Source organism: Ananas comosus, linkage group 9 (assembly GCF_001540865.1).
Source record: "Ananas comosus cultivar F153 linkage group 9, ASM154086v1, whole genome shotgun sequence".
Lineage (NCBI taxonomy): Eukaryota > Viridiplantae > Streptophyta > Magnoliopsida > Poales > Bromeliaceae > Ananas > Ananas comosus.
In genome coordinates, this window is record NC_033629.1 from 9,687,503 (window position 1) to 9,701,038 (window position 13,536).

Below are 13,536 nucleotides of genomic sequence, written 5' to 3' on the forward strand. Positions count from 1 at the left end.
ACCATAGAAGGACATAGCGCAACTTTTAAAACCATGGGGGGTTCAAAGTAAAAAATACAACTGTACCATAGAGGAGCAATTTGAAATTTATCATATCAGAAATAAATCTTTATGAATTTTTTTTTTCCAAACTCGTGATCAGAGGCCGAGATATTAATTAACTACACTAGAGAGTGGTAAAAATAAAAGTATATCAATAGAAATTTGATATTAAACAAATATCTACTAAGGTAGATCTCTCTCATTTCCCACAGATTACTTAATATTTTTCTCTACCAATTCAATCTTCTTTTTCTTACAAATATTTTGACCTTGCGCTAATTTAATTAATTAATAGGGTATGTTGTTAAGATTGTGCACTAATTTTATTAAAAATATATAAAAGACAGAGAAACATGACCCTCCATACCAAAAAAGCCCTAAAAATTCATAACAGAGTTTGAACATAACAGTAATTGAACGTGCTACAAAATTTGAACGTGTCGTTTGTTTTAAATAACTTGATTATAATATCTCATACAATTCAATTAGCTCCGAATTTTGTGACAGAGATTTATTGACATGAATCAAACAAATGAAAGGTGAGGTAGCAAAATACAACACTTTAAGGTCGGTTTGTATATTTTAACTTACAAATAACAATTCTTTAATTCTGCCAAGTAAAAACACATTTTCATCAAAAGTGTACAAAATATTTGCCAGGAAAATAATCAGCTTTGCTATAGGCAAAAATAAATTACTAGTTGTCATCAATCATATCTTTTCTACATTTGAACAAGTTACTAGAAAAGAAATGAAAAGTTAATGTTATGTTTCTTTCATCTTAGAGAGAGAAATTCTGTTTTTATATGCGTGGTTATAAAGTCACATCCGAAGAAAAGGAACACATCACGTATTAGTTGTAACACCCCACTCCATTAGCAATAATAACTTATTAACCAATAATAACTCATTAACCGGCCCAAAATGCTTATACTCATATTATTATTATTAATAAAATTCTTGATCTTCATACTTTCATACGAGGTTTACTAAATGTAACAACTCAACACGCTAGCACTAAAACTAGCTGAATCCAAACCACGGGCCCAAAATACTTGAGCCTACTTTATTATACTTTATTATCGGTAGGGCCCTTGTCACTATATCTCCACACAATTTCTATGTGAGACTATTGGAGCGTCAACGTATCTGTCTTTAGATTTAATGTAGTCGTCTCAAGCAAAAAGTTTTTGAGTTTCTTCCTTATTTATAATTTGATACAGTTAGATGTAACCTCCAAAATTGGGTGATATGTCTAGATCTCGTGGCACATAAACAATAATTGATAGAACAGATACTGTATCAGAATATACACATTAACAACTACCCTAATCATAAATCAGATCCAAAAAGCTTGTTTAAGTTACCTATATTACCTATTATGTGCGTCGTATGATCCTCGCAACCCATCCTTCCCCGGTGCAGTATCTGTCTAACTTGGAACGTCCTCGAGAATGAAGTTAAACTACAGGTCCTGATGCAAATAGGTTGATGAGGCCCCGGAACACTTGTACAGAGACTCGGCATGCTTTAAGCATCTCTCCATCCAAGTTCCAAACGCTTTCATCTTGGGACGAAATGAAAGTAAATGCACGTGTCTACAGAAAAAACAGTTTAGTCAAAGTTATCGTCGTACAATTTGTTTAAGAAGACTTGAAGCTTCTGCAGAAGTGACATTTGAGAAGAGTTGCTTGAAAATAACTAACATCATTTTTAAAAAGCCACAATAGATTTCTGCTCAAGCAGAAGCAAAAGTTCCAATTGAATCTTTTGATTTGGGGGTTTAGAAGCATATTTCAGCTTTCAACCACAATAAAAGCTTTAGACCTAATATTTAAGCCAAAAACCTAACTATTGCTTCATAGAGTAGAGAAGCTATTCCAGAAGCTGTTTCAACTACAGCAGAAGCAAATGCTTCAAAAATGGAATTTCTACTTCTGAAGTGCACAATTAGCATTTCCGCCTACCGCCATAGTAGAAGCTTCGAGATAGATATTCAAGCCACACATAATTATTGTTTCATCAGATTACTTGGTGTTTAGCCAAATGGTAAAGTTACCTTATGATGCTCTACAAACTTGAAATTCAGTGGATCAGAACCCTTCTTCGTCAGTTGTGTGAGATGCCTGTGACAATATCTCCATCAGTTAGATGACACATCAACATCTGTGAGGTAAAAGTAAAGCTGCACAGAGTACGAAAGTTGGTAGAACACTTGGAATTTACATTTAACATATTTGTCTCTATCTTATTCATGGATCTTTGCATTGAATAATTTTCTAAACAAAAATATATAGAAACCCCCCATCATATGTCTTTTTTATAATATAGGCCCCCGAACTTGTTAGATGACTGTCATTGTTCAATAATATATCCCGACAGTTAGATTATATGTCATCTATTTGTTCTTCCGTCTTCACATTCTCACACAACCAAATGTAAATGGCATGCAGTTGATTGCACTGTACCATTATTATGTAAAAATGTAACAACATCAGTTAGTTCAATATCGTGCAGTCAAAAATACTTGCAAATATATAAGTTAAAGGTGCCTGCACATAAAAGGAAAAGAATGTAGAAGTTTCTTTCAGTACCATAGGTAGTAAGGCCGAGGACAATCTCTAACGAGTATGAGATGAAGGAAACCATCAGCCAGGTGAGCATCAGCAACTAAACCATCGGGGGCTCTTTCATTGCGGCACGACATAATAGCTGCGCCAATGCTTAGAAATCGTCCCTTGGATTTTACCCACCTTGAACTCTCAGAATATATGTTGGCAGTTGTGGCGGTTTCAGCACAAACAGCACAATTTTCACAGCAAATCAGCCTACTGGGACTTTTTTGCAAAGCTTGAGATGGTTGAGTCCCAGTTTCAGCCATACTTGTTGGTATAGTAACTGGATCAGCTTTCTCTACTAGATAAGCAATTTCTGCCTCATATGATCTGAGCAAGTAAGATCAAAAGGGGAACTGTTAAGGTCATAAAATGCAGGATTAATTTTAGCCTTTAAAATTTGACAACAATTTCAATTTTGTCTTCGGAGTTTTAACTCCAATAGTTTAGTCCCTAAAGTTTACACCATATGACAATTAATTCATCCGTTTATCATTCGAAGAAAGATGCTATGTCAGCATCATAGTAAAAGATTGCTAAAATGGCCATTTTTTTAGGCTTCAATTGTAGCAAGGATGCTGGCATGATATCGTTTTCTCTCTTTTAGCTTTGACTAACAATAGGGCCCAATTATTACACCAAGCAAAATTCAGGGACTAAATTATTAAAATTGACATTTTGTAGAAGTAACAGTAATCCGGATCTAAGTTCACAGAATAAATATATTCTGTGACAAATTACGAAAACCTGTGTTGCAGAAACACTATTGTTCCAGCATAATCATAGCGTATTGGGCCCATCCAACGATACTTTTCACTCTCCTTGATGACATCACCATAAAAGCCATACCTGATGATGAATTAACGGAAGAATTATCAGAAAAGTGCCTAAGAAAACATAGTTAACTGGCTTAAAAATGGGAAATTAGGGAAACGATTAAGATTAACTGTGCAAATAAATTTTGCAGTTCCATCCTATAAACTAAAATGAAGCAAGATGCGGAAATAAACTACACAGGTTTCCTCTCTATGAAGAACTGCAATTTATAGCTAATATTCAATCACAGTTGATAGTTAGATGTGAAAATAATCATCAGATGAATATTTCTCAAGTCGTTCAATGTAAAGACAATGATATTATGAGAAAAGTTGATTGCATATTGAAGTTCAACAAATTTTGCCACTACCAACTGCACAAAAGTCTTTGGTGGTAAAATACATGGATACTCCCTGCACCATCCCAATTTCGCGACTTGGTCCCTAAACTTGTCACCTAAGCACTCTACCTAAACTTCTTATATGCTGAGATTATATCCCTGAATATGAAAAAAGAAGACCTACTTGTTCTCTTAAATGGCCATTTTACCCTTCCACGGAATGACTTTCTTGTTTCACGCACGCACGCGTGTATGGTATAATATCTAATATACCCCTCAAAACTTTTGAAATATCTTATATACCCCTACTTTCTTTTTGTTTCAAATGTAGCCCTTGTATATTTCTACCAGAGTTAAAAAGAAGTCAAAGTACCTCTTTTGCCCCTAACTTAAGGGCAAATAAACAAAGTTGGTGATAGTAAAAAAGTATATTTGAAAAAAAAAGTCAAAATATTTCTTTTGCCTCTAACTTTAGGAAAAATTTAAAAAAAGTTGGTGACGGTAGAAGGGTATATTTGAAAGGGCAAAATAATAATTTCACAGAGATAACAATTGTTCCTAACAATTTACTAACAGAATTTAACTTTAGGGGTATATTTGAAATAACATGGAATGTTAAAAGGGTATTTTTGACATTATCCTTCGAAGAGAGATATATAAGAAGGTCGGAAACTTTTCAAGAGTACATATGCAATTGCCCTATACATACATACACACATACAATACATACATACATGTACATATATACATCTATAGTACTGGATCTCTGGTACTATAGTCTCGTTTTCGATCCTAAAGTGTTCAAATCATCGATCCACACCGTCAAATATGATCTAGGATATATGAAGTTCTTAGGAATAAACTTTTAATTTTTTTTCAACATCATTTACTTCGTAAGTAAATAATGTCAAAATGAACGGTAGAAATAGAACAATCTTTAAAATTTGAGGATGGGACTTTTGAATTCAAGATTAAGGATGTTGACCTTGATCTAGATAGTTTAGAGTATTTTCTATCAAAATTTGAATAAGTTTAGATTCTTCTACACCGTTAATCTACAAACTCGCCATTGTAACCATTAAAAATTGAGAAGTTTGAAATTGTTTGATCATAAAGTAAACTATGTCGAAAAAATATAAAATTTTATTTCTAAAAACTTCAAATACCCTAGATCAGTTTTTACCATGTGGATCGTTGATTTGAACACCCTAAGATCAAAAATAAGACGATAATACCAGAGCCCCGGTATTATAGATAGTATATGAGTCTCTCTCTCTCTCTCTCTCTCTCTATATATATATATATGTATGTAGTGTAGAGCTACTATGCTATCGGAAGCATAGAGGATTCGATACTTCCGACTTTTTGACCCTTGGATCAAGAATTGTACGGTTGTGATGAATGCGGTCCCCCCTAGGGTTGAGTAGTACCCCTAGGGTTGAGTGGTCTCCACAGGGTAATAGTACTAATCCAAAGGTTAGAAATGATCAAAGGGGTTGATCTAATGGCCAAAAAGTCGGAAGCACCAGATTTTCTATGCTTCCGATAACACAGTAGCTCTAATATATATATATATATATTTATTTATTTATTTATTTAATTTATTTATTTATACTAGAACAAAATTAAGGGGGGGAAATCATTTTACAGAAAAAAGGGTAACAGAAGTCAGAAACTTTTTTTAGTTGCTGGGATGAATTTGCGATAAGTGAGAAAGTTCAGAGTTGAAGTCTTTATGCACAAGGTTTGAGGACTAACTAATATTTTTCATGATTGTCTAGGGACTATTCATGAACTTTACCCAAAACCTTCGGGCAAAATATCATAACTTAATCATGACTTTCAAGATATCCAAGCATCACTAGGAAGAAAAAGATCACACATTATGCACTAAATATTCAAAAAATAACAAACCCTGCAAATGAAGCAGCATAGTGCACGGAAGGTAAATCCCGAGGTGAAGGGCTAGCTTTCCATCTGACCACCTGAGCTATATCAAGTAACATCTTTCTTCCAAGGACAATGTTCAAAGCCGATGTTACAGGATCCCTAATCCCAGTTGTGCTGCAAATAAATAAATAAACATATAGATATATAAGTTATCCTATAAACCCACTAATAAGACAAAAATGCCTGGTGTGATCATGCTGAATTAATCATCAGAGAGCCAAGCAGCTGCAAAGAACTTTGGTTTCTGCTAGACCCAGCTTCTACAACAGCTTCTCCACTCCAAGACGCACAAACAGGCTTAAGTATGATATATAGAGTACATGGTAGGGGTAAAATCAGGTTGGATACTATTCGATCTGACCCGAGTCCAAGTCTAGATATAACCAGATATGGGTCGGGATTTTACTGTCTGGCTTGGACTCAGATTTGGGTTTGGTTTCAGACAATATGTTTTCTTTGGATTCAAATTCAGATGCAGTTTCAATAAGATTTAAACTGGTTTTAATATGATTTTAAAATGTAAAACAACTGCTTTGTTTATATTCGGCATTATTTTTCAAGATTTCTAATTTATCAATGCCTTCTTCAATTTTTATGAAATTTGAAAGGTCATGGTATATTGGTCAATCTTTTTTACTTTTATTTCTATATTTTTATTCAATATCAGGTTCATATACATATCCTTTCAATGTCCGATCTGTATCCAAATCCATTTTTACCATATATGGAGACAGATATTGGTTGACCATTTTCTGATCCATTTGATCCACATCCAATCATTTTTAACCTCTAGTTTGATGTATTCACATGTCTACAGTACATATACATACAGGAAAACACACACATCCATATAAATTACATACACATACAGACATCTAAAAAGTATTTTGTTTCTTTGCTTATCTGAACTTGGGGACATACATGCAGCATTATTAAACTTGTCAAAAAATTGCAAATAAAGCAAGAAACCAAACAAACTGTTAAGAAGCAAAGACAAACCTGAGCACAATGGCATCAGTTGAGCCAGCAGGAATTATCCCGAGTCTAAACCAATCATTTGGGAAGGGAGTCGAAGGAGCTTGATTTGCTACAGAAGCCAATACAACGGCCTGACAAAGGTTAGTGACTCTAAGTGGAAACTTATATAGAAGCAATCGACAAACTTGCGGATATTCCAAAAAAATTAAGCATACATTCAATCACCTTAGGCCTCATTTGGTAAGGCGCTATGATCATGTATTTTTTCACTTTTTGTTCAAACTAAAATTCCCTACAATCGAATATGCCAGCAGATGGATTTCTTCTTGTCGTGTTGGTTAGCTCGAAAATCTTTTTAAAAGAAAACAAGTGAAAAGAAAAAAAAAAGTACTACATTTTTGTTTCTTGTTGGCAAACAAATTCGGTAGGTGCATAGATTGCTACAATAAATGTTCGCCAGCGTGTCCAATTGAAGAGAATTTGAAAAAAAAAAAAAATTTAAAGCACAGCACAAAGGAAACATATCAGGGTCTTCATTAAAAATTTTCTTTTTCAAACTTAAAATTTTTAACTAACCTGCATTGCACTCTTCATTTTTAGTTGCTGCAATTGAGAAGACAAACCATTAGCAACTAAATCTTGTACCTTAATTGCAGCACATAAAGGAAAACAACAGGTACATACTGGATTTTGGGATGTCTGTTCCATTAGGCATTGAAGAAGTGAGAAGAGGTTCATGGTCATCACTTGTTAATGAAGTCTCAGAAGCCATGTCATTTACATCATTAGAAGAGCACCTACCATTTGTATTATCTCTACACTGCTGACTTTGTTCACCACAACCAGCAAAGCTGAGTTCAGTTGGAGAAGGCGGATAAGAAGCTTCATGCCTTGAAGCCAGAAGCCCGTTAAGAACTTCATTGAAGAGGCCATCACCACCCTGAGACCACGTTACATTTAAAATAATCCCGAAACCACGAAAGAAAATTTATGCCCAATTGACGACTTGTTCAAGAAAAAAAAAAAAAGGCTAAGAAAAGATTATTTTCCTTGTTAACCTTAGAATAACTCCACTGCATATATGTAGTGCTACTTATGATAACAGGAATTGAATGTAGTAACAAAGAGATGTCTGTCATATGGACTTTAGCGCCGAACTTACCAACAGAGCCATTATATATTACACTAGTGAAGGAGGAAACCTACTAGCTAGGCCAAGCGAGTAGAGTCTTCAAGTCTGATACAAACCTAAACTATCTCCAGCAAATTTATGAGCTAAACATGTTTTGTGTGAGAACACTCCCAATGGTGTTGCACGACAAAAAGAACTGTGCAGCAGGGATTGTATAACATGAGTATCCACCAGTTATGGTTTTCCACAGCTTATAACTTCATCTAGTGTTTGCATCATCAGACATATCAAGACAAATACAAGCATCATAATCCTCTCAGATTACAGTGGCATTTCGAAACCCACTCATCAAATGAATAGAGCACAACAAAAAGAAATGTTGTTGCGTAACATAAGAAATTACTTGACATACCACAGCAACAATGCCATCAAAAGATCTGAGTTCTCTGTCTGACAATGATGATACTATATTATATGCATGCCCCGCCCTCTGAGTTACAGTCACCTGAAAAGAATGGAGAGATGCGAATGCGGCTGTAGTTATACTACATCTTGCTGGAATGATAACAAGATCCATCCTTACAAAACACATTTTATTACCATCATACCTTTGTTTGAACTTTAGCACGGCAAAATATAGGAGCAACTGTATCCCAACTTTTGCGGCCTTTTCCTTTTCCACATAATGGATGAACAAGTACCTAGAGGTCTACGGCAAGTTAGCCAATGTGAGACAACTTCTGTTTTAAAGTGCTAGAAAAAAAAAAATGGCGCACAAAAATTAGAAGTGCAGGCTCTACCAAAAGACTCCGCGGCCTGGCTGGTTCATTTTTTATACAAGCCTCTATATGTTCAACCCATTTTTGGCAAATCTTCAAGTACTTGTGCCCAAAGGTATATGCCACAAGAACCCAAGGAGAAGCGCTTCCTCTTTCTCCGAGGAATCCATGCACCACAAAACGATGTGCCTGCAATATCATATAGGTTTATGAAAAAAGTGATAGAATGTGCGAAAAGGTTATTTATTAAACACGTACCAGTGCTACTTAATTGCATATTCTACATGAGTACCTAAACTAAGTTCTCATGTCAGTACCTACCCTGTCATAATTTTTTATTGGTCCCTCTCCATCAGATTCTCTCAAAATTTGACTATTTCTGTTAACAAAATGTACAAAACATTCTACCAAGTAACAGAATATTCTCTTAGATTATGAACTATTGTCAAAAAAATTATAAACACCATCAATATCTGACAGAGAAGTGAAGTAAAAATAGTAAAGAATTGCATACTAATATCAACTTACAAAATTTAGAAGTCAAAATGCACAATTGTTAAAGTAGTGTTTGTACATTTTGTACAAACAAGTTATTCGATCCCAAGTTTGCATCTAACGGCAATATGATTGCATGGAAGAGGAAATGAAAGCATAGAAATTTAGGGTATGTTTGGTTCATGATCGGACTGAGAATGGAAAACGGAATTGGATTGCATAGTAGTTTACTCTAGAATGGCCAATCCAAGATTCAAAGCCGGGTTGGGCTACAAGTAGATTGGGTCATTTCCATTCCAGAGTGGTATAGGAACCGGAATCCGATTCCTATAAAACAAACAACAACCATTGGAATCCATTCCAACTCCAATTTTTGAGTCCAAATTAGATGAACCAAACAAGTCATAGTGAAGAACAATCAACCTCAGAATCACCGCCCCAACGAAAAGTGCCAATGTTCCAACTGCCATTGTGAACCAAGCCAGAATCAATAAGCTCCACACCATAAACATCTGAGAATTTGATCTCAGTTTGTATCTTGGAACGGAAGTCCATACCCAAGCAAGAAGACGCAACCACGCCCTACAAAGACGGGGAAAAATGTCAAAGAAAACATAAACCTCACAATTTGAGGTATCACAAGAAGCAGTTCCGTGCATTACGAAATACAGTTACATTTCGCAGTAAGTACCTGACTACCTGGGGATCTTGAGCTTAAAAATAAAAAAAAAGAACAAAAAAAATGCCATAATGTCAACATAAACTACCGCACAAGTCAAATAATCTGTTCCATATTGGTCTTGAAGCAAACCTCATCCTTTCATTTCTTAAATCATCCTAGTCACCTTATATAGTTATCAAACTAAACCATTCCATATAGGAAGAATAACATAGAGGTCATCAAACATAGATAAATATATATAGTTAATTAGACCATTGATCATTAAACTTTACTCGAGTTTTTACTTTGATCCTAACCTTCTCATTTCACGCAATTGGGTTAGTTGCTTCAATTAAGTTTCTTTTGTTCAATCAAACAGAATCTACTGCATCAGCACAAACACCATAGGAAGAGGGCAAAATTACGACATATAGGATTCTAAGATTCGCAAATATCGTCGAGATCACGATAAGACCAATAATTCATCGGGGAAAAAAAACACACACACAAAATTGAACAGGAAATTGAACACAATTGAGCTCAAATTTGCGGATCAAAGAGGAAACGCGCATGGATCGCTAGGGTTCTACCGCGTCGAGGGGCTTCCACGAAATCCCGTCGGGGCGAAGGGTGAGGACGACCTCGCCGACGCCATCCATGAACAGCGTCGAGCTCAGGGGAGGCGCGTCCCTCTCCATCGGGGAGAGATGAGGCCGAAGAGGCGGCGGCGGCGGAGGTGGTGGGGATCGCCGAGATCGATTTGTTCGTTTTTTTTGGTGAGCTTTTAATTTTTTTTTCAAGACCTCTCCCGGAGGATGGATGTCAATTGATACGGATATCCGACATTTTATTCAAATCCAAATACAAATTAAACGAATTTATTCCATTCTAAATAGTTTTATAGTTTTGAATATAAATATCAAAAATAAAAATTCAACAGATTTAAATTTAAGTATAAATTTTAATTATATCCCATCTGAACACGAACGTGATCCGAACCATAAATTATTTTTACATTACATATAATATTAATATATATATAAATCTTTGATATTATATTTAAATTTATATTTTAAAATTTTAAATTTAATATAATATATTTTGAAATACTATAAAGAGAAAAATTGTTTCAAGTTCGGGTTTAGGTTTGAATTTCAGATTGGTCAATTTGAATTTAAATATGAATTTTTAAAATTCGTCGGATTTGGATTCCGAATTCGATAGTCAGTTCGAATTTAGATTTTTTAAATTCGCTCCGTATCCGACAGGCTGACTTTTCTTTCCAGAAAAAATAGTTACATGGTGTCCATCCCCATTATTATTATTATTATTATTATTATTATATATAGATAAATATACATTAGAGAAATGTCTCCGAAAGAGAATTTTGGCTTGTTAAGACCCACTTTGTTGACATATCTAAATTTCATATAGAGTTTATATTATATTTATATATTATATAGTTTGATGTAGGTAAAATAAGAAATTCTATAATTTTAAAAAACTTCATGATTTTAATTTTTTACTGTTTGGATACATATTATATAATTTCACTAAATTTTTATAAATTAAAATTTTAGATTTTAAATTTTTTTCATTTTTTTCTTGATTAAAATTGTATGACGACGTCCTCCACTAGTAGTTTATTCTCAAGTGATCCCCGAAAACTTTATTTTTGGAACAATTGCTGGTATATTCCGTCGAAACTTTTAAATAACCCATATACCCCTCTAAACGCAAAGTAATTTTATATAACCTTGAAAAATTTTAAAAATCTGCAATCTATGACTAGTCAGAAATTTTAATATTTTAATCTAAAAGCTAGTTTATGCTTAGAAACTGTTTGCTTTAAAGTTTGTAATATTCCAAAAATATTATATATTTTATATTTGAAATGCTAAGTTTGTTATTAACTTATTATCAAGCCACTAGGGTTGTGAGATTATTAAGAACTAGTATATTCTTATTAATAGTATAAAAATAAGGATACCTTTTACCCAACAATAGTTAGGTATTCCTCACCTAGGAATTTACAATAATTTCACTACTTTACTAACACCTTTTACAACTGTCGATCTTAAGTTGAAAGATAATAGTTTATATATTTTTAATAGAATATATAAAAGGCTATCGGAATATTACATAACGTGGACCAAATAGGCTTTTAGTGTAGTTAACAAATACAGTATGATTACCGACCGTTCCTAGCGCAAGTGACAAAAGGCTTGATGGTTGATACCCGAGATCCCAAGTTCGAATTCTAGTTGATTCATATTTCTGGCTAAGTTTATTTTTAAATAAAATAAACGAAGCAGGTAGCGTGCTACCTATCTCTCAAACAAAAAAAATAATTAATTCGTAACAACAATATCAAGAATAGTGTGATAGTGGCTGTGGTGGCAATGAAACAACAATGGTGCACTAACAACAACAGCCATAGCCACGACAAGGATTATTATGATGCATAGCGCAGTAACCTGTACGATGCAACGGAAAATAATTGAAGAAAACATAGAAAACTTAGATAAAAAAAAAGTGATGATGAGGGTGGGATTCATCTTGCCGATAAACAAAAATAACAGCCAAAGGAAGAGGAAGATGAAGGACTTGAGCTTGTTCGGGGTGGAGTCCACTCTCAACCATAAAGGAAAATTTGTCATGTGGCAATTTTAAGAGAAATAATGTAGACGAAGAGATGAGGAAGGGAAACTAAGGAAGAGAGAAAAAAAATGGTATGATAATTATTAAGGATTGCTTTGTTGTATGTAGTTGCAACTATATTGCAAGTTGTAGTTAAATCAAAATTCAAGTTTGGTGTTTGGTTTGATGCGTTTGAATTAACTACTACGGTTGGAACTACATGATGAGGTTCAAGTGCAAAATTTAAAACTATGGCCAAATTTGCTGCAACTCTAGTTGAAGTAGTTGGTAATAGGAAATCTTACCTCCATAATCACTTTTTAAACAAAAAAAAAAAATTTTTTTTTTACATTGGAGCTAATCTCACTACCACATATATAAAATGATAAATTTTACAAATACACTTCTCAACAACATACAACCAAATAAATTATTTATAATTATAGTACTTTCTACTGCATCCAACCAAATGAGATATATGTAGTTGTAATTGTTGCATTGTAATAAACTGAGCTTTCGCAAACAGCAAGAGTTCTAGTAAGAAATAGTAATGTAAACTATTTAGATAATCTCAATAATGTTTAGAAAGTATCCAAGCGTTTTCGATGCTTAAATGATGCAAAAACAGATTTAGAGGAGCTAAATCTGTAAGTTATATAAGATTAAATTTTAAATATATATTTAAAATTAAATCAAATTTGATTGTTAATTAGTTGCAATCAGTAAAATATTAATATAACAACTAAATTTTAGTAGATAATATTGAGTTAATCTGAAAATATTCACTTAAAAAGAAAAAAATATGAAATGATATAAAAATATTTAATAAAAAAATTAAGAATAGTTTCTCTATTAGAAAAAAAAAAAGCGGAATTTAAAACCTATTTTGTGATGTAAGGAAAAAGAGTAATTAAAATTCTTTTTCCGCCAAATAAAAAAGGTCCGTCGACATATCCAAATTCAAAATACATATTTTTATATATAATTTGATGTTATATCTGTATTTTTATTTTAAATGTTTAGATTTAATGTAATATATTTTGAAACATGATAAAGAGAAATTATTATTTAGAGTTCAAATTTCGAAT

At 33.5% G+C, this 13,536-nt stretch overlaps 1 protein-coding gene across 2 annotated transcripts; it reads right to left on the reverse strand.

The window, feature by feature from the left end:
• LOC109715616 (ceramide kinase) lies at nt 1,210-10,653 on the reverse strand. Of its 2 annotated transcripts, none has more exons than XM_020240724.1 (13): nt 10,399-10,653; nt 9,571-9,729; nt 8,674-8,841; nt 8,482-8,574; nt 8,286-8,378; nt 7,426-7,681; nt 7,318-7,344; nt 6,763-6,850; nt 5,728-5,877; nt 3,405-3,506; nt 2,637-2,987; nt 2,102-2,168; nt 1,210-1,640 (listed from the first exon to the last, which is right to left on the reverse strand). In XM_020240724.1, the coding sequence occupies exons 1-13, from the start codon at nt 10,504-10,506 to the stop codon at nt 1,503-1,505; spliced, it is 1,800 nt and encodes a 599-aa protein (XP_020096313.1). In that variant the 5' UTR covers nt 10,507-10,653; the 3' UTR covers nt 1,210-1,502. The 2 variants fall into 2 exon arrangements, 1 of the variants encoding a protein (XP_020096313.1); XR_002217706.1 differs by having other exon boundaries at nt 1,503-1,640; nt 2,102-2,227.

Coding starts and splice junctions, on each gene's coding strand:
- LOC109715616 (XM_020240724.1), bottom strand. CDS start 10,506: ATGGAGAGGGACGCGCCTCCCCTGAGCTCGACGCTGTTCATGGATGGC. Junction 9,730..10,398: donor CGTGGAAGCCCCTCGACGCG/GTAGAACCCTAG, acceptor CCGTCTTTGTAG/GGCGTGGTTGCGTCTTCTTG. Junction 3,507..5,727: donor TATGCTGCTTCATTTGCAGG/GTTTGTTATTTT, acceptor ATTCATCATCAG/GTATGGCTTTTATGGTGATG.